The 27,003-nt window shown below is 35.5% G+C and overlaps 1 protein-coding gene across 3 annotated transcripts in view; it reads right to left on the bottom strand.

Moving 5' to 3' along the window:
* The window catches only part of ATF7IP (activating transcription factor 7 interacting protein), a 122,266-nt gene that overhangs the window by 46,691 nt on the left and 48,572 nt on the right, over nucleotides 1-27,003 (bottom strand). For 2 of the 3 annotated variants that reach the window (XM_047066818.1, XM_047066816.1), the window contains exons 2-5: nucleotides 21,089-22,629; nucleotides 15,467-15,550; nucleotides 13,827-13,972; nucleotides 12,372-12,509 (exon numbers count right to left, since the gene is read on the bottom strand). In XM_047066818.1, the coding sequence (XP_046922774.1) occupies nucleotides 12,372-12,509; nucleotides 13,827-13,972; nucleotides 15,467-15,550; nucleotides 21,089-22,622 (1,902 nt within the window). In that variant the 5' untranslated portion in view covers nucleotides 22,623-22,629. The remainder of the gene's footprint in view (nucleotides 1-12,371; nucleotides 12,510-13,826; nucleotides 13,973-15,466; nucleotides 15,551-21,088; nucleotides 22,630-27,003) is intronic. The other variant, XM_047066817.1, reaches the window with a different exon arrangement.

Here is a 27,003-nt window from a genome sequence, read left to right as displayed (position 1 = left end):
AAAAGGATCATGAATCCCTCAAAAGTCTATTTTTTAATAACTGCTGCATTAAAACAACAGAGCACTAATATAAAAATTAGTAATTATATTTATTCCTTATAGCAAAATATCTAAACTCAATCAGATTATGTTTTCAAATGTGTTTTAACCTTTATTTATCTTTTTAAATATTTATTTTTTGAGAGAAAGAGAATGAGAGCATGTGCACACAAGCGGGGGAGGCAGGGGAGGGGCAGAGGGGGGGTACAGAGGATCTGAAGAGAGCTCTATCCTGACAACAGAGAGCCTGATGCAGGGCTAGAACTCAGGAGCCCTGAGATCATGACCAGAGCTGAATTTGGATGTTCAACCAACTGAGCCACCCAGGCACACCTTAACTGTGAATTTTATAAAACTCAGTAAGATTTTCCCAAAGTGAGTCAGATATAATAAATGGATATATACATATGCAAATGAGAAAGATGCACTCACCAATTGCTATGGAATGAAATATAGAATATACATATACATGGTAGGATTTTCAAAAAGCTTATGGTCAGCTGTATATAAAAAAATAAATAATTTAGCAAAATATATAATTATTTGCTGAAGTAAGTGATATATAAGTTTTAAATACTAGCAAGTAATAATAATAAAAATATTGGAACAGAGTGACATCACCGAAAATAGCAGAGTAGGGAACTTCAGGGTACAGTTCCTTCCCAAACTCAACTAATGAGCTGACAAACATTGTTAGAATCAACTTTTGCACAACTCTGGAATCTACTCAAAAACTTAGAACAGCCAGGGGAAGACTTAGGGAAGAATAAAGCTGTTGCTTTGCAGCAAGAGAGCACTGTGGTCTTTTAAATTTTCCATTCACCATTCCCCATACCCAGATCTGCAGCAGCTATGAAGATGACAGCCTGAACATCTGATACAACCTGATAGTGCCACAGAAACGGTATGGACCCTGCTGGAACTGGCAACTCCCTTAAGGACCAGCACAAAGGCTGGCCTCTGTTTCTCTCAACTCTGAGTAATACCCAAGGCTGGGGCACCATCCCAGACAGCTTTTCCCAAAAAGATTTAAAGGCACAGTTATTGGCATAGCAGCCTGGGGCAAAGGACACCAATATAGACAAGCCTTAAATAGAAAAGCCTAGGAAGGAAAAAGTTAGGAAAGGTGGAACACAGCAAAAATGGGACTTTAAAAGCTCATGCTCATATGGGGGAATTGAGAAGACCATGCAAATGCCCAGGAAAAAAAAGCATGCTCAGAAATGGGCTGAAAAGACCCTAAGCTTTCACTTATGCAAACAGTAAGTGAAGGATAAAGCAAGTTATAAATGGCCTGGTTAAGCATTGAAGAAGTACCCCAACACAAAGGCAATGTACAAAGATAGGGAAGGTATTTTTTTTCCCCTTCTTCCTTTTTTCCTTTTTTATGCTCTAAGCATTTAAGGTAACTGTCCAAACATCACCTGACCACTAAGATCATGAAACACAGACTTCAGTAGCCACACACAACAAAGAATATATACTTTCAAAAAATAGTTTATAAGAGTCATCAAACCAACAAACAACAAACCACAACAAGCAGCATCCACAAACTCTGGGTAGTGTGGAAAAAATCTGATTCCCAGAACTGCCACACTATAATATTTAAAAATTCAGTTCTCAACAAGAACGAAAAATTAGGAGGCATTCAAAGAAACAACAGAAAAAGAAAGTATGGGCCATTTACAGAAAGAAAATAATTAACGGAAAGATAATTCAGGTTATTGGACTTATTAGACAAAGACTTTAAATAAATGGTTTAAAATCTGTTCAAAGAGCTAAAAGAAACATGGAACAAAGAACTTTAAGAAAACACATGAAAGCCAGGAAAACAATGTCTCTCCAAACAGAATATCAAAGATACAGAAACTGTGTAAAGAAAAGATACAGAGGAAAGGAGTTAAGATGGCAGAATAGTAGGAGGATCTTGCCTTGTCCCTCAAACACAGCTAGATAATTTTCAAATGATACTGAACACCCAGGAAAACAACCTGAGGATTGAGAGAACAAATTGCAAAACTAAAGGGAGAATAGACGCCACATCATGGAAGGTAGGAGGGGTGGAGATGTGATTTGGGGGAGAAAAGAATCGCAAGTGCTACAGAGCAGACAGAGCCCTGATCACAGAGAGAGGAAAAAGAGAAAGAGAGAAGGTCAGGAGTAGGGGAAGAGAGAGAAGAGAGAGAGGAGAGAGAGGAGAGAGAGGGAGAGAGGAAGAGAGAGGGAGAGAGAGAGAGAGAAGGAGGGAGGGGGAGAGGGAGAGAGAGAGATAAAGTAGCATGCAGGGGATTACAAAAGAAAAACACTTCCCCAAAACTACTGACAGGGAAAATGAGTCAGAGCTGATTATCTCAAGTTTTTTACAAGCAGTGAAGCTGGAAGTCTGAAGTTTAGTTCATGCCATCACCAGAGTCGAGCCTGGTAGGCTTAGTGATGCTCCTATGGAGAAAGAGGGCAGAGGCCTCAGTTTGGACAGCAAGCTCTAAGGATCCTGTGTCATGCTAGAAAAGACAGCTCCCCTTCCTTGCATGGCATTTGAGAGCATCACTGCCTCTAAGGGGACAAAAGAGCTGGCGGGTGCTGTTGGGCTCTTTGGTTCATTGGCATACGAGCAGAGACACCTTCTGAGGGCAGCTAACCTGGATGCAGGCTTTTTACTATGCTTTACCATTTATAAAATCTAAGCCCCTACACAGTCATGCAACTATCCTTCTGGAACAAATGTGTGAGCCACAGTGAACTGAAAACCTCCCCAGAGGATCAGTGCAGGTCTGGGCCTGTGCAGGGTCCCTAAAATTTGGAATTTAGAAACCCAGTCAGGCACCTGAGATAAATAAAACAAAGGAGCACTGCGCTGCCAGTGGCTCAGACACAGGTTGAAGGCATGGATCGGATGGAAGCTGAGGGCACAAGGGGGTAAACTGTTTACTCTTCTGTAAGGGCATGCTGAACACTGGCCAGCGTACACTCCCCTCTCCAGGGAACAGAGTGGTCTGATGCCATTTTTCAACCCCTCCCATCAGCATGGAGAGACTTCAGCAAGTGGCACAGTACACATGACAAGGGCTTGAGCCATTTACATTACGCCCCACACCCGTACACTGTACAGGTGCCTTTTTTCACTAGGGCAAGTGTGATTAAGAGCCAGAGCAATACTGGCTCCTCCCGCAGAAGACCAGCACAAATCACCCCACATGCACCAGGTCTAATGATCATAAATTGCTGCAAAGTGCCAGCTCTAGGGGAAATAGGACAAAGCACAGGCTTTCTTACCACATAAAAGACAGAGACCAAGGTAAGATGCCAAAATGGGGGAATGCATCCCAAAAGAAAGAACAGGAAGAGGTCACAACCAAGGAGCTAATCGAAATAGATATAAGTAATATGACAGAACCAAAATTTAACACAACGACCATAAGAATAATAGCTGGGCTTGAGAAAAGCATAGAAAAAACAGAGACACCTTTACTACAGCAATAAAAAAAATGCTAAAAACTAGTGAGGCTGACATAAAAAATGCTATAACCAAGATGCAAAATGACTGGATGTAATGAACACAGGAATGGAAGTAGCAAAAGAAAAAAATAAGTGATAGAGAAGATAAAATTACGGAAAATAATGAAGCTGAAAGGAAGAGGGAAAGAAAAGTATTGGATCACAAATGTAGACTTAGGAACTCAACAACTCCATGAAACATAATAACGTTCATATCACAGGAGTCCCAGAAGAAGAAGAAAGACAAAAGGAGGAGAAAGTTTACTTGAGCAAATGACAGCTGAAAACTTCCTTAATCAGGGTAAGGAAACCAGCATCCAAATCCAGGAGGCACAGAGAATTCCTATCAAAATCAATAAAAACTGGCCAACACGAAGCTGTATCATAGCAAAATTTGCAAAACACAGACTTAAGGAAAGAATCCTGAAAGCAGTAATGGAAAAGAAATTCCTAACCTAAAGGAAAGACAGGTCAAGTTAGCAGAGGATCTCTCCAGAGAAACTTGGCAGGCCAGAAGAGAGTGGCACTATATATCAATGTGCTTAGTGAGAAAAATATGCAGCCCAAACTACTTCATCTAGCAAGGCTGTCATTCAGAGTAGGAGAAATAAGGAGTTTCCCAGACAAACACAAACTAAAGCAGTTTGTGACCACTAAACCAACCCTATGAGAAATATTAAAGGGGACTCTGAGTGGGAAAGAAAGACCAAAAGCAACAAACACTAGAAAGGAATAGAGAAAATCTCCAGAAACGACAACTTTTCAGGTAATACAATCACATGAAATTCTTTTCTATCAATAATCACTCAATGTAAATGGACTAAATGCTCCAATCAAAAGACATAGGGTATCAGAATGGAATAAAAAGAGAAGACCTATACATATGCTGCCTACATGAGATTCATTTTAGACCTGAAGACACGTCCAAATAGAAAGGGGATGGGGGCACCTGGGTGGCTCAATTGGCTGAGCATCCAACTTCAGCTCAGGTCATGATCTCGCGGTTCGTGAGTTCGAGTCCTGCGTCAGGCTCTGTGCTGGCAGCTCGGAGCCTGGAGCCTGCTTCGGATTCTGTGTCTCCTTCTCTCTCTGCCCCTCCCCTGCTCACACTCTGTCTATCCCTCTGTCTCAAAAATAAATAAACATTAAAAAAAAGAAAGGTTTTAAGAAAGGGGATGGAAAACCATCTATCATGCTAAATAGACATCAAAAGAAAGCCAGAGTAGCCATACGATTATCAGACTAACTAGATTTTAAACCAAATACTGTAACAAGACATGAAGAAAGGCACTATATCATTATAAAGGGGTCTATCCAAAAAGATCTAACAACTGTAAATATTTATGCCCTCAACTTTGAAACACCCAAATATATAAATCAATTAATAACAAACATAAAGAAAATCATTGATAACAATGATAGGTGACTTCAACACCCCAATAACAGCAATGAACAGAACATCCAAGTAAATAATCAACAAGAAAACAATGGTTTTGAATGATACACTGGACCAGATGGACTTAACAGATATATTCAGAGCATTTCATCCTAAAGCAGTAGAAAACACATTCTTTACAAGTGCACATGGAACAGGCTCCAGAACTGATCATGTACTGGGTCACAAATCAGGCCTCAACAAGTACAAAAAGACTGAGATCATACAATGCATATTTTCAGACTATAACACTATGAAACTTGAAGTCAACCACAAGAAAAAATTTGGAAACACCACAAAGATATGGAAGTTAAAGAACATTCTACTAAAGTATGAATGGGTTAACCAGGAAATTAAAGAAGGAAAACAAAATATATGGAAGCAAATGAAAGTGAAAACACAGCACTCCAGAACCTTTTGGAATGCAGCAAAAGTAGACATAAGAGGAAGTACACAGCAATACACGTCTACCTCAAAAAACAAGAAAAGTCTCAAATACACAACCTAACCTTACACCTAAAGGAGCTAGAAAAGGAACAGCAAATAAAGCCTAAAGCCAGCAGAAGAAGGGAACTAATAAATGTTAGAGTACAAATAATTTATAGGGAAACAAACAAACAAACAAACAAAACAGTAGAACAGATCAACAAAACTAAGAGCTGGTTCTTTGAAAGAATTAATAAATTTGTTAAACCCCTAAGCCAGACTTATCAAAAAAAAAGAGAGAGAGAGAGAGAGAGAGATGGAGAGAGAAAGGACCCAAATAAATAAAATCACAAATGAAAGAGGAGAGATCACAACCAACAACCCAGAAATACAATTATAAGATAATTTTATGAAAAATTACATGCCAATAAACTGGGCAATCTGGAAGAAATAGATAAAACTCACAAACTACCAAAACTAAAACCTGAAGAAATAGAAAATTTGAACAGACCTATAACCAGCAAAGAAATTGAATCAGTAATCAAATTGGCTATTCTTCTCAAACTGTTCCAAAAATAGAAATGGAAGGAAGTTTTCAAACTCATTCTACAAAGCCAGCATTACCTTGATTCCAAAACCAGACAAAGATCCCACTGAAAAACTATAGGCAATATTCCTCATGAATATGGATGCAAAAATTCTCAATAAGATACTAACAAATTGAATCCAACAGTACATTAAAAGAATTATTCACCACAACCAAGTGGGATTTATTCCTGGACTACAAAAGGGTTGTCCAATATTTGCAAATCAATCAATGTGAGATACCACATTAAGAAAGGATAAGAACCATATGATCCTGTCAATAGATGCAGAAAAAGCAATTGATAAAGTACAGCATCCATTCTTAATAAAAACCCTCAACAAAGCAGAGATAGAGGGGACATAGCCTCAACATCATAAAGGCCATATACAAAAGACCCACAGCTAACACAGCTAATAGCATCCTTGATGGAGAAAAGCTGACAGCTTTTAGGGATAAGGAATACCACAGGGGTGTTGACTGTCACCACTGTTATTTAATATAGTACTGGAAATCCTAGCCTTAGCAATCAGACAACAAAAAGAAATAAAGGACATCTAAACTGACAAGGAAGAAGTCCAACTTCCACTATTTATAGATGACCTGATACTCTATGTAGAAAACCCAAAAGATTCCACCAAAAAATTGCTAGAACTGATACACGAATTCAGCAAAGTCACAGGATATAAAATCACTGTACAGAAATCTGTTGCATTTCCATACACCAATAATGAAGCAGCAAAAAGAGAAATCCAGGAGTCAATCCCATTTACAACTGCACCAAAAACAATAAGATACCTAGGAATAAACCTAACTAAAGAGGTAAAACATCTGTACTCTGAAAACTGTAGAACACTTATGAAAGAAATTGAAAGGGACACAAAGAAATGAGAAAACATTCCATGCTCATGGATTAGAAGAACAAACATTGTTAAAATGTTTATACTACCCAAAGCAATCTACACATTTAATGCAATCCCTATCAAAGTACCACCAGCATTTTTCAAAGAACTAGAACAAATAATCCTAAAATTTGCTTGGAACCAAAAAAGACCTTGAAGAGCTAAAGAAACCTTGAAAAAGACAAGCAAAACTGAAGGTATCACAATTCCAAACTTCAAGCTATATTGCAAAGCTGTAGTCATCAATACAGGATGGTACTGGCACAAAAACAGACACAAAGATCAATGGAATAAAACAGAAAACCCAGAAATGGACCCACAACTATATATGGCCAACTAATATTTGACAAAGCAGGAAAGAATATCCAATGGAAAAATGTCTCTTCACCAAATGGTGTTGGGGGTACCTGGGTGGCTCAGTTGGTTAAATGTCTGACTCTTACTCTCAGCTCAGGTCATGATGTCACAGTTTGTGAGACTGAGCCCTGCAATGGGCTCTACGCTGGCAGTGCAGAACCTGTTTGGGATTCTGTCTCTCCCTCTCTCTGCCCCTTCCTGTTCACTTTCTGTCTCTCAAAATAAGTAAATAAACTTAAAAAAAAATGGTGTTGGGAAAACTGGACCACTTTCTTATACCATAAAATAAAAATTCAAAATGGATGAAAGACCAGAGTTTGAGAAAGAAAACCATCAAAATCCTAGAGGAGAAAGAACACAGAAAGAAAATCATCAAAATCCTAGACGAGAAAGAACACAGGAAGCAACCTCTTTGACCTGGGCCAGAATAATTTCTTACTAGACATGTCTCAGGACACAAGGGAAACAAAAACAAACATGAGCTATTGGAACTTCATCAAGAAAAATCCTTTTGCACAGTGAAGGGAACAATCCACAAAACTGAAAGGCAGCCTATGAAATAGGAGAAGATATTTGCAAATGACACATCTGATAAAGGATTAGTATCCAAAAATCTATAAAGAACTTATCAAACTCCGTACCCAAAAAACAAATAATCCTAGTAAGAAATGGGCAGAAGGCATTAATAGACATTTTTCCAAAGAAGACATCCAGATGGCCAACAGACACATGAAAAGATGCTCAATATCACTCATCATCAGGGAAATACAAATCAAAACCAGGATGAGATACCACCTCACACTTGTCAGAATGGCTAAAATTAGCAACACACAAAACAAGAGATGTTGACAAGGGTGTAGAGAAAGGGGAAACCTCTTACACTGTTGGTGGGAATGCAAACTGGGGCAGCTACTCTGAAAAGAGTATGGAGGTTCCTCAGAGTTAAAAATAGAAATACCTATGACCCAGCAATTGCACTAGTAGGTATTTACCCAAAGGATACAAATGTACTGATTTGAAGAGGCACATGCACCCCAATGTTTATAGCAGCATTATCAACAATAGCCAAATTATAGAAAAAGCCCAAACCTCCATCAACTGATGAATGGATAAGGAAGATTTGGTGTGTATATACAATGGAATATTACTCAGCCATCAAAATGACTGAAATCTTGCCATTTGCCATGACACGGACAGAGCTAGAGTGTATTATACTAAGTGAAATAAGTCAGTCAGAGAAAGACAAATACCATATGATTTCACTCATGTGGAACTGAAGATATAAAATCCCCAGGGAAAGGGGAAAAAAAAAGAGAGGCAAACCATAAGAGACTCTTAACTATAGAGAACAAACTAAGGATTGCTGGAGGGGAGGTGAGTAGGGCAGGGGATGGGCTAAATGGCCTATGGGTATTATGGAGGGCACTTATGTTTAGCAATGGGTGTTATATGTAAGTGATGAATCACTAAACTTTACTCAAGAAACCAGTATTATACTATATGTTAATTAACTGGAATTTAAATAAAAATTTGAAAATAAGTAAATAAATAAGGGGCGCCTGGGTGGCTCAATCAGTTAAACATCTGACTTCTGATCTCAACTCAAGTCTTGATCTCCGGGTCATGATTTCATGCCCCGGGTTGTGCATAAAGCCCACTTAAAAAAAAAGAAAATTATATATATATATAATTAAATATATATATAAAAAATTATATATGTGTATATATACATTATATATATGTGTATATATACATACACACAAACATAAATATATATATAAAATAAACTCTTCTTACTACTAAAAAAAAACATATAAAAATTGTGCAGCAGAAAGTATGATAATTGAAATAAAAAATTCAGCAGCAAGGCTTAAGAGCAATAGTAGGCTATTAGTAGTTAAGTTTTCAGGGAGTCAAATGTTACACATGGATTTTCAACTGCACCAAGGGAGGCACCAGCACTCCAACCTCTGTGTTGTTCAAGGGTCAAGCGTTTATATACTACACACTCATTATGTATATGTATATGTATATGTATATGTATATGTGTGTGTGTATTTTAGCTTTTTCCTTAAGTGATTATTCTAGAGATTACACTTAACATCTTGAATACTTATTTTCAGTGTATACAAACACTTTCAATAGCATACAAATATAATTAAATATTACTTAGCCTAAAAGAATGCAGTACTGAAATACATGTTACATTGTGTATGAACTTCAAAAACATTTTGAATGAGGCCAAACACAAAGTTACATACTGTATGATTCTGTTCATATGAAATATGCAGAATAGCGATAATCAATTAGACAAATCAATAAGGCAGAAATCACATTAGTGGTTGCCAAGGAGTAGGGGGAAGGAAAACGGGGAGTGACTGTTTAATGGACACAAAAGTTTTCTTCTGAGTTGATGAAAATGTTTCTAACTAGATAGAGATGACAGTCACACAACAATGTGAATATACTAATACCACTGAATTGTAGACCAAAACAGTTATTTTATTATCTGAATTTTATTTCCATAAAAAACTAAATATCAGAACAACACAGAAACAGGTACTAAATTAAGCTCAGTAAAATTTAAGTAAATGGCATGGCTAAGGACAGATCATTATAGGTGAGTGAGTGGGAGAAACAATATGAAGTTGAAAGCCTAAAATAAAAATACTATGAACACTGATAAACTGTAGGACAATGAAACAACTGGTAGGTATTAGGAAAAGTGGATCAAAAACTAAGAGATCCAAATATTAAAATCAAAATATGAATAGTAGCACTCAACTGAGGAACCTGGACTATATGGAGGTGAATGAGACAAACAGTATTTTAGAAAGATGAGTACAGCAGTTGGGAATTCCAGCAAGGACTTAATAAGTAGAACCAGAGTAATCATGTAAAAGGTTGTTGCTATAATCAGGGAATTATAAAAAGAAAACACATTTACAGTATTATACATATATTTATTGAAAAAAATCCACATAGAAGTGGATGTGCACCTTGTGGAAAGTGAGAAGAAACAAGATAGGCTTTAAAAAAAAATTTTTTTAATGTTTACTTATTTATTTATTTAGAGAGAGAGTATGAGCAGGGGAGGGGCAGACAGAGAGATACTAAAAGAGAGAATCTAAAGCAAGCTCTGGTGCCACCAGGACAGAGCCAGATGCGGGGCTCAAACCCACGAACTGTGAGAACATGACCTGAGCTGAAGCCAAGATTCGTACACTCAACTGACTGGGACACCCAGGCACCCCAGAGATAGATATTAATAAGAAATTAAAAAGTTATAATTTGATAACCCACTGTATATGTGAAATGACTGAGAGATCTATTTCTAAGAACTCAAAAACTATCAATGAGAAGGAAAATGTTAAGATATTCTTGGAAAATTTTTCTAAGAATTCAAGAATTACAAATAAAAGGAACAATGGGAAGTGGATTTATTTGTGGAAGAAAGCTTGGTTTGGTGTTGAAAAACTTCAGATTCTGCGGCTACCAAGAAACACCAAGTGCAAAGGTATATTAAATATTAAGAGATCTGGACTTGCATATTACATGAGAATATGGGAGTCAAAATCTCATGTTCTAAAAACACAAAATGAGAAACAATGAAATCACTTTTTAAAATCTTCAAACATTTTAAAGTTCTAATTGAAAATTCTCAACAGTATTAGTAAAATAAAGTTTAGTCATTAAACACTACTACTATTAGAAAGACCTGCTAAAGGAAGAAAGAGGACTAGTATTGTTCTAAATTACAAAATTACTATAAAGATCTTATTTTAAAAAAGTCTAACTTCAAAAAAAATTAACAATATAAAACCAAGAAAAAGAACTTTTAGGCTGAGAAATATAATACATAAATTCTAGTCACTTTTGGATGCAATTTATAACTAGAAAACAGTCACTTTTCATGGACCACTTTGCCGTCATTTGTTTGCTTGTTTTTAATGTTTATTTCTTTGTTTTTGAGAGAGAGAAAAGAGAGCACACACATAGGGAAGGGGCAGAGAGAGGAAGAGAATCTCAAGCAGGTTCTGTGTCCCCAGCATGGGGACCAAGCCCATGAACCTAGAGATCATGACCTGAGCCGAAATCATGAGTCAGACACTTACATGACTGAGCCCCCCAGGCGCCCACCTCATTTGTACAATAAACCTCTGTAAGTGGTTTGCAAACTCATCATCTATAGACTATGCTCCAATTTCAGAAAAGCCTAATAGAAACCATACATTTACCTACGACAGAATGAATGTACTGATAAAAATTTCCAATTTCTTAGTTTTGGAATAAAATGAATTACTACAGCATGTTATCATGTGTTCATTTCAGTCCATTAGAAGCTCTGGCACTGCATGTTAATATATAGTTATATTTAATAAAAAATGAAATAGCAATTATTAACAAATATAAATTAACTAACATCGTTATAACATATGATCTGTGGCAGGAAGTGGATTAATATAAACAGAATCACTTACAATAAATATTATTTGGTACTTATGCCATGCTAGATACTACCAGCCTTTCTTCAGTGACTAAAAAATATTTAAAAACCACTAAGATAGGTTTGAAGCTCTATTATGGGTTGAACTGTGTATATGTGCCTCAGAAGTTCATACATTGAAGTCTGAACTCCCAAGTATCTCATAATGTGACTCAATTTGGAAATATGGTCTTTAAAAAGGTTATTAGTTAAGATAAGGTCCTACTGGGGTAGCGTGGGCCCCAATCCAAAACAACTGGTTTCTTTGTAAAAAGGGGAAATTTGGGCACACACAGGTAAACTACAATGTGAAGACAAAGCCAGTGATCAGGATGAAGCTTCTACAAAGCAAGGATGCCAAAGACTGTCAGTAAACCATCAGAAGCTAGAGGAGACACATGGAAGAGATTCTCTCTTACAGACCTCAAATAGAACCAATTCTTCCAACACCTTGATCATAGACTTTTAACCTCCAGAACTATGAGACAATACATTTGTTGCTTAAGCCACCAGTTTATGGTACTTTTTTATGGCAGCCTTAGGAAACTAATGGAGACTACTTTTACTTCTAATATTTGGAAAATGTGCCCTCAAAAATAAGTTATAAAAATAATGACACGAGTATACAATTCAAGTCAGTATACAAACCTGTAGTTCAGTAATAACTGTTTTATGTCTCTTGTTGCATTCAATCTTTTCCACTCGTGTTTTCAATTCTGCCAAAGTCTTATCAAATACAGCACACTGTAGCGCACACAATTTTTCTTCTAGCAACCACTGTACAACCTAAAGAGATACACATTTCTTTGTTACAGCAAAGAAGGCATTTCAGCAAGCAGCAAACTGTACATATTCTTATGTACTAATAAGACGGTACTGATGGTATTGATTAGTTTAATGAAAAACATGCTGGCATTCATGACACAATGTCATCTGCTGAAAGCCTGCACTTCTACAGATGTAATATCTGCTATGATAGAATTATACTAAAAATAGAAAATTTCGAGAGGGTGAAATTTTATAAATAAGTTTAAACTGAAGTTTTAATATTTATTTCTTGTATCTTCTACTGTGATTCAAAGGAAATCAATTAAAGGAAAGGACCAGTTTTCAAAATTTCTAATCTGTTGCAGATGATAATTTTTGAGACAGTAAGAACGTCACTGCACTATGAAATTTCTATAAAATATTTCTGAATGCCTACTCACAATTTACATATTTATCTTATTTTGGATCCATAACAAATAGAATAATACATAGTGCATGTCCACGGCCCATACTTGAGTAATACTGTTGCAGAGGAGTAAACTCTCAGTACACAGAAGTTTCAAATAGAAGTTTCAAAATTCTTTCACATACCTATCTTCATATTTGTAACAACGCTATAAAAAAGACTAAGTAAGCATTATTAGTTCCATATGACAAATTTAAAAGTTGGAAGGAAAAAAAAGCTACTTTTTACTGCCTCACTATTCTTTTTTCAATGTGTATATTTATACTATATCTTAATGGAAGGACATTAGTCTAAAACCTGGATTAGTTATAATTTCATCATTAAATTTACAAGACCTTAAAAAATTAATTTCAGCTGAGTTTCATATTCTTCTTTAAAAGGCAGTTTTCATACATATCTGTTAACACATTTTGAAAAATATATCGAATGCTATGTATTTTCAGTATTTCTAACTCTAGCTTCATAGATTTGGCTGACGTTTCATAAGTCCACATTTTAAATACTCCCTTTCCCTAGTCATTCTAAAGCTCTGTCCCTATCATTTTTAATACTAAGCCTAAAGTACATAACAAAGACTTACAATACAGGAACTTACAACCATGAAACCAGCTTGTAACAAAGATTAAAATGTTAACATATAAGACTCTAATATTTCCACTAGAATAAAGTTCAATATAGAAGAAAAAATAAAATCTTAAAAAAGAATCAGTTTTTTAAATTATTGAGAATAATAAGCTCAACTATTTTTGTCAAGTTCTATGAAAAACCCAAATACACCAATAAAATACAGAATAATGTCAAAAACCTAATAGAATAAAAATAGTCATGTTTTTTATTTAATACGGTTTTTGATTTATAATCTGTAACACCTTTTGTAGCTTCTGGTTAATATCTCCCTTGGCTGTAATCTTCACTTGAAATTCTGCCTCATATTCTTCTTCCATGTATCGACGACGTTTGGACTGTACATTGTCCATGTCCTCTGACTTAGAACGCTTTCTTCTGGAAAATTCACCTGAGAACAAAAAGCATAATGATTAATCAGGTTTTTATTATAGACCTTAATGCCTCTTCTCCACTCTCAGCAAAGTATTATTCCTACCTATCACAACAATACCATTCTCAATCAGTTATTTTATGAATTGTTTTTGAGATTAGAAAAGTGTGGTAAGGGCACCTCGTGGCTAAGTTGGTTAAGCATCTGACTCTTGATTTTGGCTCAGGTCATGATCTCACTGTTCTTGAGATCTGTCCCTCTCTGCCCCTCTCCAGCTTGCGCACATTCTCTCTTTCTCAAAATAAATACACTTAAAAAAAAAAAGTGAGTAGGTAGCTTCTTTGCTCTGAGCTTCTAATGATTTTCAATATACTAAACAAGAACTTCTTAAAGGCCGAGCAATGCACAATATAAACATAAATATTCTTTCCTTGAGAATCACCTAAAATATGAATATGATATGATATGAGAAATCAGCTCATATTCATTCCCTTTCCTAAACTTTATAGTGCACATGAATCCTTTGACAAAATATATTACTCATTCTCATGTCACAGGTTTCTAACAACTGTGCATAGCTTTAATTATTTAATTCTTCCTTTTCAGTATATTTTTTTCTCAGTAAATTTAGAAAAAAATTCTTAATCATTAGCTTTAGAAAAATAACATAAGAATAGTTATTCTTAATATATTCTAATGAATGTCAAATAAATAAAAATAAAATTAATGTCATTATAAAAGTCAATTTGGTAAAGATATTCAAAGATCTTCATTTAAAAATTTTATATTTCATATATTGGTAACATTCATGAGATCATAAGCAAATTTTATTACCTGGTTTCTTTTTCAATATATAAAAAGTAAAAATACTAAAATCTCCACTTATTAAATGGAAATGTCCTTATGTAACCATAACTATCCCTCTTCACTTTTCTCTATAGCCACATAACTATGTGCCTACTCTTAAAATCCAATTCTCTTCTATAACTTCTCTTGTAATCATAACTTATATGTCATACATGGAAACCAGAATGACAGGGAAAGATATAGAACCTAGGTATCCTGACTTCTAACCCCATTATAATCTTATAAACCTAATGACACCCCATTCCATCAATTCCCCATCCCATGAAGCTTAAGGACCTTAAGGAGACTAAGATACATAATTTCATTTGTTTATATTACTCCTGAGAAAATTATTAGTCCCATGCTCTAAATATAAATCTTACTCAATTTATCTCAAGACATTCAGATAGTACTTTACTAAATATTAAGCTTAAATCTTTCTTATGGTACAATGAAAAGTATAAATAAAACACTGAAGTATATGAAATAATACTTTCAAAAATCCTTGGGTTAGCTCTCAAGAAAATGATTGAACTGTGTTTCACTTAAACTAAAAACATTTTTTAAGTCATCTCATGGAAATTAAAGTATATTTCAGAGCCTTAAAAGAAGAAACATTGAATTACTATTTTTTTTAAACAGGTCAAGTTTTTTGTACATGCTTACTTTTCTCAGAAGGTCTTTCATCTTCATTTATTACTTGCTCTTCTTCCTCAGGTTTGCTGTCCTTTTCGTTAGTTTCTACTTCTGCTATAACAAAAATAAAAAAGGAAATCTTACTTACATTGGCATTCATAGCAGCTCATTGTAATTTACACTTTGGTATTAACTATCCTGTCAATAAACTCAGTCTTGGGGTGCCTGGGTGGCTCAGTCGGTTGAACGTCTGACTTTGGCTTGGGTCATGATCTCATAGTTTATGGGTTCGAGCCCTGCATCAGGCTCTGTGCTGACCGCTTGCTTAGAGCCTGGAGCCTGCTTCAGATTCTGTGTCTCCTTCTCTCTCTGCCCCTCCCCCGCTCATGCTTTGTCTCACTCTGTTTCTCAAAAATAAATAAATGTAAAAAAAAAAATTGTTTTTTAATAAAATAAAATCGGTCTCAAAATGTGACATTTTAGGAATAAAAAGAGAGCACAGAATGACCAAGTCCACTTTTAAAAGCTCTTAATGTGGAAGAAAATTCACACTATAGATTTTAAAACAAAGAATTGACTTAGTAATTTACTGTCAACGGCAGATTAATAAAATGCGAAAACTATTATAAAGCATTTAGACTCCATTACATTCAATCATTAAAACTAAAGTACTGTAGTAGTTGTGACAATTACAAAAAAAAATTACAAAGTACTGGCAAATTCAAAACACCTAAAATTTTAATGAGACAAATTAAATCATTAAGTTATTTTAATGGATATGAGACAGTTTATAAAATGGAAATGGAAAAACTACCCTAAAGATAAAGAAAGCTTAATTTAATCGATGCCAGTGCCAACAACTGAGTTAAGTGCATGACATACATTACTTCATATCCTTAGTATAATCCTATACATTATTTCTGCCATCATATAGATGAGAAAAGTCCAATGTACAAAAAGGTAAATTTTCATAAGGCATATAATAAAATATAACTAAAGAATGCTACCAAAAAATACTGCTAAAAATGTCTATACAATTGCATTATTAACACAAATAAAATCCCAGAGGTACCAGAAGGGTCTTTAGTAAATCAATCTATATCTCCTCAATTAACATAAACATCAAATGGGGGAGAAGAACAATTCACTAACATGTTTGGGTTTCTATTTTTCCTCCTTACATCACTGCAACTGGCTCCCCAGTGGTTTCAATAATGCATGGTGTTTCCTCATATTCTGCAACCAAAATTAAATAAGTAATCACAAAAAATATAGCATTATATAAAGATTTTGATATGGCATTTCTTCTCCAAACAGCAAAGTTTAAATCCCAACAACCTGATGGTAGAAGTCAAGGCTAAAATGACTGAAAAGACCTTTTAGGTGAAAACAGGATCATTGATGAACCTATTAATAAGACCCTCAAGAATATTTTTTTCACGCTAAGGTAAAACAATAAAGCTGTAAACCATGACTATAGTCAAAACAAAACAGTTAACAGAGCACATAAAGATTATTAAGACTATTTTTTTAAGTAAGCTCCATGCCCAACATGGGGCTTGAACTCATGACTGAGATCAAAAATCACATGCTCTACCCACTGAGCCAGCCAGGTGCCCCTACTAAATCAATTTATAAACTTTAAAATAAATTAAAAAAAATAAAAAGCATTAGAAAATTAACTCTCCATTTACTATGCTCATTGGAAATATCTTAAGATCTTATCCTTCAACTCCAGTTTCAATGAAATGAAAATTTGTTTTGCTCCCTTATAGATCACAAACTCATTACAAAGCATTATTTTCCTATATATAGTTTTCCAAATCCTCCTGATTTTAATACTGAGGGTGGTGATTCTTGAATTTCTTAGTACCCAGTTTCCAGAGACACAGAGTAGCTGGACTGCTTGAGATGAAAGTTTATAGAGTCTTTATTTTCCAAATTATGATACCACTCAAAAAACAAATTTCACTTTTATCAATAATGCCACATTTTGCTGATATGCTTTGTGAAGTTGAGAATCTTTATGTTTATTGGCTATTTGTATTTCCTTTTCTATAAATTGCCTGTTCATCAATGTCACTTCGCTAATAACAATTAGGAAGGGATGCCGGAAGATGAAAATCAAAATTCAACTAAAGAGTAATTAGGAAAAGGAAAATATAGTGTTAGCCTATTACTGTAACTTGAAGAACGGCTCTGAAAGAGAGGAAAAAGATGGAACAGGAGCTAGAGAAAAAAGAGTCTATAACGTAAGAGTGAATGGAAGACAAACTATTATGTGTACCTCCTCTACTGCTGCCTGAACTTTTCCAGAGAGAAATTTTTATTTTCCTAGCCTTCTTAATAAACAGATTATGATTTTAGTCATCTGGTAAACATCAGTTATCATACAGTACTATGCAACAATATGACAGTGTCTTCAGGCCTACTCAGTATATCTGCAATACTTTTTAGGTCTTTCTTTTACTATTGTAAAATTAAAATGGTTTTCTATTTGCTTTCTGGTATCTTTCATTATTTTTTGTTGCTGCTCATAGCCATCATAACTGCTATATTTAAGACAAATTTGCTAAAGTGCCTGAAATGACAGAGGTTTATATTTTCCTGTTAGTACAGCAAATAAACGTTAGTAGCTAGAGGGAAGAGCCAGAGTTCAGTACTTCAATTTATAACTCTGTTCTGAAAACATTAAAAATTAGTCAAGAATTGAAAAATGAAAGTAATACCTCAGAAGGTACAAAGCAACAAAAATGACATGTGCTACAGTCCCTCCTCATTTGCAGGGGCTATGTTCCAAGACGCCCTGTGAGGGTCTGAAACCATGGATAGAACTGAACCCTATACATTTTTTTCCTACACATACACACCTATGATAAAATTTAATTTATAAATCAGGTACAGGAGATTAACAACAGTAACTAAAAATAATTATAATAGCATACACTATTATATATAACATATAATATATAGTATATAATATATATAATTATATATTGTATATAAGTATATATATATATGTGTATATATATATATAATGGTCTCTCTCAAAATATCCTATTGTTGTGTACACAGTTCTTGTGATGATGTGAAATGATAAAATACCCATGTGATGAGAGGAAGTGAGGTGAAATATATATATATATATAATTTTATATATATAATATATAGTATGCTATATATTATATATAATAGTAATAAATTATATAAATATGGTCTCTCTTGAAATATCTTATTGTTCTGCACACAGTTCTTGTGATGATGTGAAATGATAAAATACCTATGTGATGAGATGAAGTGAGGTGAATGACATAGGCATCACCATCTAGATTTGGACTACCCTTGACCCAGAAAGTCAATACTAAAGACAGTAAGTCAGAAGAAGAATCATCTGCTGCCAGACCATGGTTGACTGTGGGTAACTAAAACTGCAAAAACTGAAACCATGCAAAATGAAACCATTGATAAAAGGGGACTACTGTAACTACCGTAACAGATTCCACTACCATGTAAAGAGAACAGAGCACAGTTTTAAGACCAATGAAGAAAATATACTTCAACGTACTATACACAAAATTTCCTTGGGGGATTGGGGAAGGGAAGACAGGAAATAAAAGTTTACTTATCAGCTAAGAAATTAAATCTATCACTACACTTACTCTGCTAATAGCACAAAATCAGATAAAAGTCTAAAAGTAAATAACCACAAGGATGGCTTAATAGTCATGTCCTGGCATTTAACAGCATTGAGTGGGAAGGAGGGTTCCCAATATCAAGTCGTGACATAAAGGTAAAATGTATAAACTCATGAAATAATAATATGCAATTTGCTATGACTTTCTTATATAGTCTACCAAAAGGTGGTTTAAGGACTTGCCCTAATACCACTCTCTCTATAAACAGTTCTTAACTGAATGAATGAGTTAAGGTCACCCTAAACATGGTTACTTATCTTTCCAAAATGTAAACCTCATCATATCATTCTCCTCTGCTTGAAATCATTCGATGGCTCCGCAGTACTGTTAGAATGTGTTAGCATTGTAACCAAGGTCTTCCATAATACACTTCTCTTATATTACCAATTATTCATTCACTCCACAAATATTCACTGAGCACTGACACGAGCATTATTTTGACCTGATGACAGTGGCTCAGAGCAAGGGGGACAGGAGTGGATGATAACAGACTGGATTCTACATCTATTCTGAAGGTAGAGGCAACAGGATTTCCTGATGGACTGATGGGATATGGAATACAGAGAAAAACAAGAATGGCTCCAAGATTTTTGGCCTGAGCAAGTAGGATGGACATGCAATTAAGAGGGATTATCTTCACTAAAACCCTATATTATGCAGACAATGAAAGGAAAGTGCTTTCCTGAATACATTTATGTTTTTATAAAGTTACCCTTCTATAAATTCCCAGAATACCAATTTAACATTATTAACTGTATTCACAGCCTTTATTTAATGTCCTGTGATTGAATTCTTGTCTGCATCCTAAAGGCAGGTACTAAATTTTATCTTTAAATCCCCAGAACCAAGAAGAGCTTGGCCTGTCTTTCTAGACAGCTTTAATAAATGAATAAATACTCTTTGGAAATGAAGTCATCTTTTAATAACAAAAAAATCTCTACCTCCAAAAATTGGTACGATCTATTGGGGAAAAAAAACATCCCCTGAGTCTCCTAGGCCTCTTTTTCTTCTTTTGAACAAACTAGAAACCAAATGCTGTGTTTAATGCTACAAGGTCACTCCTCTCACAGAGTTCTAAGGCAAAGAGAAGGACATAAAGGTATTCATGCCACTCTGAAAAGAACTGAGAAGTTTCAAACGGAAGTGATATTTGAGTTTGACCATGAAAGCAAAAATAGGATTTTTCTCATTCTTTCCTTTTTCTCTAGGAATAATAGAAGAGATGGAAAGATAGGCTTTGAACAAATTATGAAGCTTATATACTTTCATATAAAGGGTTTGGAATTAACCTAAAAGTAACAGGGACCCAATGAAAGAGAAGAACAAAATCAAATAAAAAACTTAAGTTACAGAGAGATCATTCAGAAGATGCAGAGGAAGAGAGTAAGTTGGTAGAATCAAGAGGGCTCAGAAAGCAAACAGATGAAGACTTTATCAAATAGATTATCAGGCTTCAAGGTTTCTGGATTTTAGCAATGGTGGTGTTGTTTTTCAGACAAAGAATACTAAAAATGGGAAAATTAATTGTAAAAGGTGATTTGTTATACTCGAAGCAAACAAATTAATCCACTCTAAGTTACTTGGTTGCTAAGTGATAGGAAAACCAATTGTTAGGACTTTGATCAATTATGTACTGACTTAAAACTGTTATCTCACAGTATTATATTGGTCCATCTCATCTCTTTATTCCTAGACAATAGGCCCCTTAAGGGCAAGAGCCATATTTTCCCATTATTTTACCTCCCTTCTTGTCACTTCACATAATATTGCTCTCAGAGTAGATACTTTGTAAATCTAAATTCTGTTAAGAATCTATGAAGTTAAGAGATCATTCCAGTCACCATCGTTCTCAACTTTCTCAGCAACTAAAAAAAATTTTTAACTTTGTAAAACTGCTTTATTAAGCAGTTTATCAAACCTAATCAAAATCTTTATAAAACTTAAGTAATATGCTAACCTGGAGAGCATGTTTCATTTTGTGGTACAACTTCAGACTCCTCTTTTTCACCAGAAATATCCTCCTCATCAGAAAGGACCAAAAAGGCTTCTTTTGGCAAACTCTCACTACTTTCTTGTTTGGATGGTGAACCAAAAGAACCTTCCATCTTCTCTTCCAAATCTGGATTTGTCTCATCAATTGGAAGAAGAGAAGTTTTAGAAAAGCAAGTAAGTTCATCCTCGGCAGGTGCAAGCTTTTCCAAAATAGGAATAATTTCATCTGTCTCCATAGAATCTGTGTTTTCCAAGATAATCTCATTTTTCTCATCTTTTGTAACATTTTCACTAATGGTTTCTGAAAGGACTGCAGAATTTTCATTTTCATTCTTTTCACTTTGGTCAATTTCCATACTGCTAGATATAGCCTCCTCTCCAAGAGCAGGTTCTGTGACAGTATCTTCCTTTACCTTCTTTTCATTTTCAGGAGGTAGATCTGAACAAATAACTGTATCATCTGTTTCTAGAGTTTCTTCATCGCCATCAACATTACTATCAGCCTTATTTTTCTCGTCAAATGAGAAAATTTGGTCTAACTTTTCATCATCACTATTTTTCTCAAGAAAATCACCACCTTTATTGCTACTAGGCTCTGTAATGTCAGTTTCAGGAACAGATTCACAAACTGGTACAGAACTTGGTTCAAAGGTAGGATCAAAGGCTGATTCAGAAGTCAGTTCATCAGAAGTGGGTTCGTCAGAGGGCAGATCACCAGAAGCTGGATCACCAGAGGCTGGATCACCAGAAGCCGGATCACTAGAGGCTGGATCATCAGAGGCCAGGGCTTCGGAGGACAGATCACCAGAGGCTGAATCATCAGAAGCCGGATCACTAGACACTGGCTCAGCAGAGACTGATTCACCAGGGACTGATTCACCAGAGACCAAGTCACCAGAGAATGGTTCACTGGAGACTGTTTCACCAGAGACTATTCCACCAGAGGTGGGATCGCCAGAGGTGAGATCACCAGAGGTGGGATCACCAGAAGTGGGATCACCACAGGCAGGATCACCAGAGGTTAGTACTTCAGAGGCCAGATCTTCAGGGGCTGAATCTCCAGCAGCTGGATCTCCCATAGCCAGATCACCAGAGGCTGGCTCATCAGAAGATGGTTCAGCAGTCAGTTTACAGACTAGTTCAGGAGCTATATTATTAGGAGACAAAGGTTCATGCTTTAAGTCATCATCCTGCTTATTTTTTACATTAACATTTAAGGTACAGGAGGTTTCTTTCCATTCTGATTTACTTTTTTCAGGGTCAAAACAAAGCTCTTCAATGCCATTCACCTCCTCCTTGTCAATAATATAATCCATATTTTCCAAAGGTGAAGTTGGGTCCAAATCTCCATTTTCATGGTTGCCATTTAATAGCTTGACATCAGCTTTCAACAGTTCCTCTTTGACCTTGTACACTGCTTCAAGCTGCTGACGATCACTCACTCTCATTGTTTTTCGAGCCTTGAAGACTTTTTTCTGAGGTTCTTCTATACTATCCATTTTGAATCTTTAAAAAGAGAAAGAAAGAAAGTTTAATAATGAAAACAGAAGCCACCTAATCATAAGACAAATTGCAAATTGATCTTATAAGCAAGCAGCCTTTCATGTAATTTTGAAATAATGGTATACAAAGCATAATAATCCCTGCTGTGTTAATTTTCGTATTAATTGGGTTTATGTAATATAAAATTGATGACAGGTACAGTCCATAGAAGATCAATTATTAAGAAGCATTAGGAAAAAAAATGACTTGCTTTTTTGGGGGGACAGCAAAAGAGTAGGTCTTTGGAGCCACCCCTGGAGCTGGAACTGTCATGTTCCCTCCTCTTCCACTTTCCATTGCAAACAATAACGACCATTCATACCATTAAAAAAAAAAAAAAAAGTAAAAGTAAAAGAAAAAAGTGACTAGTTTCTAGTTTTAATTCTTAGTAAGCTAATGGATTCAGAGTCTGGAGGAGATACATTAGCATAAAAAAAAGTAAATGCAGTAAAAAAGTAGATGGAAAAAGAAAAGTGTAAGAGAATGAAAGCAGAGGAATGGGAAAGAGGTACAAAGATAAGGAAAAAGAGAAGAGAACTAAGGAACACAGGAGGAAAGATTACATTTGCAACCAGGCACATCTAGATTAACAGTACTATAAACATATTTATAAGAGATTATCATCAAAAATTTGCTAAGACAACTCACACAATAGGAAATATTTATAAATCATATATTTGCAAATATGTATCTAAGAGACTTGCATCTAAAAAATACTAAATACTATTACAACTGAATAACAACAAAAGTAACCCAACTTAAAAATGGACAAAGGAACTGAATAAACATTTCTCTAAAAGACATATAAATTGATGAGGCTCCTGGGTAGCTTGGTGGGTTAAGCGTCAGACTGCGCCTCAGGTCATGATCTCGTGGTCCGTGGGTTTGAGCCCCACATCGGGCTCTGTGCTGACAGCTCGGAGCCTGGAGCCTGCTTCTGATTCTGCGTCTCCCTCTCTCTCTCTGCCCCACCCCCACTCACTCTCTGTCTCTCAAAAAATAAACTAAATAAACATTAAAACCTAAAAAATAAATTAATTAATTAAAGACATACAAATTGCCAATAGACAAACTGCTGATAAACACTAAAAATGAAAAGATGCTCAATGTTATTAGTCATCAGAGAAATGTAAATCAAACTTCAATGACATAACACTTCACACATAGCAGGATGGCTATGATCAAAGAGAATAACAAGTATAGGTAAGAAGCAAACAAACTGAAACCCTCACACAATGCTGGTGGGATTATAAAATGGTATAGCTGCTTTGGAAAACAGTCTGGCAGTTCCACATCATGTTAAACATTAATTGTTAATTTTCTATCTTTCCTCTTTTGTAATACACATAAAGCTATAAATTTCCCTTTTAACGTTGCTTTAGCTGCATCTCATATTTTGATGTGTCATATTTTCATTGTTGCTCTGTTAAAATATTTTCTAATTTCCACTGTGACTTATTATTTCACATGTGAGTTTCTCTAAAAGTAGTTAGAAGTTTCTTTAAAAAGTAATATGACTATGTGAAACTCCTTAAAAAAATACGAAGTTGGTCTCATACTAAAAAAAACATCAAGCAATGTAGATTATGAGTCATGAAGCATTATGGCTGTATTCAGGCCCAACCAAGGTGTCCATTTGATAAAAAATTAGAACCCTAAGCCCCAATACCTCAGAATGTGACCTTATTTAGATACTTTTTCAGAGGTAATCAAGTTAAAATAAGGTCATTAGGTGGGCCCTAATGATTGGTATCCTTATAAAAAGGGGAAATTTTCGAGACAGATACACACACAGAGAGCCATGTAAAAATTGGAGTTAAGCTGTCACAAATCACAGGTAGGAGAGAGGTCTGGAATAGATCCTTCTTTAATTCCTAGTTCCTGCAGGGCCCTGGATCACCTTGATTTCAGACTTCTAGCCTCAGAACTATGAGACTATAAATTCCCTATTTAACAAAAGGGGGAAAAAGAAACTTCAAGGAATGTGATTCACTGCAAAAACAGAATAGAGAGTGAAAATAAACACCAGATCATCAACAGACACAGACCATTCATTTGACAAAATTCAACACTGACTCAAAATTAAAATTCTCAGTGGCTCAGTTGGTTGAGCGTCTGACTTCAGCTCAGGTCACGATCTCGCAGTCCGTGAGTTCAAGCCCCGCGTCAGGCTCTGGGCTGATGGCTCAGAGCCTGGAGCCTGCTTCCGATTCTGTGTCTCCCTCTCTCTCTGCCCCTCCCCCGTTCATGCTCTGTCTCTCTCTGTCTCAAAAATAAATAAATGTTAAAAAAAATTTTTTTTAAATAAAAAAAATTAAAATTCTCAAAAAACTTAGAAGAAAACAAATATAATAAAAGTTATCTCTGTTTCCGATTCTGTGTCTCCCTCTCTCTCTGCCCCTCCCCCGTTCATGCTCTATCTCTCTCTGTCCCAAAAAAAATAAATAAACGTTGGAAAAAAAAAAAAAAACCCTACAGATATCATAAGTAACGGTGAAATAAGATCAGAACCAAAACAAGGATGTTCTCTAATACCATTTGTATGTTAATATCTAGCCAGTGCAGTAAGGCAAGCAAGAAAGAATGCAAGGACTCGGTCCTGGAGAAAACAATGTAACCAGTTTCTAACGGAATAAAACAGAAGTCTTTTAAGGACTAAGATATACAGGAAGCAAGAATATTGCTTTCATATTGTATATTCATTTATCATCACCATTACCTGTAGGAATGATGGTAAGATACACTTGCTTTAGCTGGAGAGGGAGAAAAAAGCAGCCTCTGACATCTGGGAACTTACCTGACACTTACAACTAGGTCTCATTATTATAAATTGACTTGATGCTTACAGCTAAGCCATGTTGTTCTCCTTCTGTACATAAAATCACCCAAATTAGACAAGGTCACTGTGCAACCCATGAAATATCAAACCTCTCCCTCTCTGAGAGTGATGCCTAATTTTTTTTTATCAACACTGTGCAACCTCTCCCTCTAAATGAGTGATGCCTAATTTTTTTTAATTACATCTTTATCCTAACTGTAGTCTGTCCTCCCTACAGAGATTTATTGAGATAACCAAGCATAGAATTGCCCCCACTTTTTCTTTTTAACTTTTTTTAATGTTTATTTATTTTTGAGAGAGAGGGAGAGACAGAGAGCATGAGCAGGGGAGGGTCAGAGAGTGGGAGACACAGAATCCAAAACAGGCTCCAGGCTCTGAGCTGTCAGCACACAGCCGGGAGCGGGGCTTGAACCCTCAGACTGCAAGATCATGACCTGAGCCGAAGTCAGACGCTTAACTGATTGAGCCACTCAGGCGCCCCAAATTGCCTCCACTTTTTGACAGCACCCAATCCAGAGTAAGGCTCTATTTCCTCAAACTCACCCCCAAATAACCCAATCTCTACTACACTAAACCCAAATCTTATACTAGGTTTTTTTCTAATATCCCTTACCGATGTGCCTCGCAGTTTCCCCAAGGATGAGCATTCTCCCTCACTGCAACAAGTAATAAATCCAACTTGTTCAATTACAGGTCTGATTCTGGTGTTCTATAGTCCTTCTGGCTGAAAGGCATAAAACAATGGCCTAGCCTATCTGCCAGAGGTCAATACAGCTTGAAAACCTACCACTTTTATTACAGTACTTCTAGATTGTGGTACGTTCTGCATTCATTTGTTCACTTTAAGCCAATTACTTATAATGTATTTCCTAGTCTTCCTAGACTTTTAATTATGGAACTCAGTAAAACTATTCAGGAAAATTACATTTCAATTGAACAGAAGCTTTACTGCAAAATTATCATAGGCACTATTTTAAGGGTTATTCATTACAGTCTAACATTAAAACTTCAAGTTTTTTCCCCACCCACTATACATTCCGAACTCATACTAACTGGAAATTTTTCTGCAAAGACGATACAATGCAAATTTTGTAATCACTTTTTCTTGCTGACTTCAAAGACAGAAAATAATTAAATTTATAACCTAAGGAGTATGGTTACTTTTTAAATATTTTTAGACCTGAGCTGTAATTCTTTTGGACTCTGACCTCATAATATCCACATTTGTCAGCTGTTACATGGATACCTGACAGTTATTGTGAGTTGCATTAAAAGCAAGCATTCCTCTAAAAAAAAATGTGTATTTTCATAATTTTCAGTAACCCCACTAAGAACATGAATTCTGCAGACAGAAAACATGGATTTGAATTCCAGCTCTCCCATGTGCTTACTATGTGACACAGGGCAAGTTTCCTAACATTGGTTTCAGCAATTTTAAAAAGGGTCTATCATTATCAGTACCTGCCACAGAGGTTGTAGTCACGATTAAATGAGATTCC

The sequence above is a fragment of the Lynx rufus genome, unplaced genomic scaffold (genome assembly GCF_022079265.1).
Source record: "Lynx rufus isolate CCGP_SWC_20201006 ecotype Redwood Valley unplaced genomic scaffold, mLynRuf1.p SCAF_7, whole genome shotgun sequence".
In the NCBI taxonomy this organism is placed as follows: domain Eukaryota; kingdom Metazoa; phylum Chordata; class Mammalia; order Carnivora; family Felidae; genus Lynx; species Lynx rufus.
The sequence above is the reverse complement of the archived record's forward strand: the minus strand, read 5'-3'. Positions and strand labels throughout refer to the sequence as shown.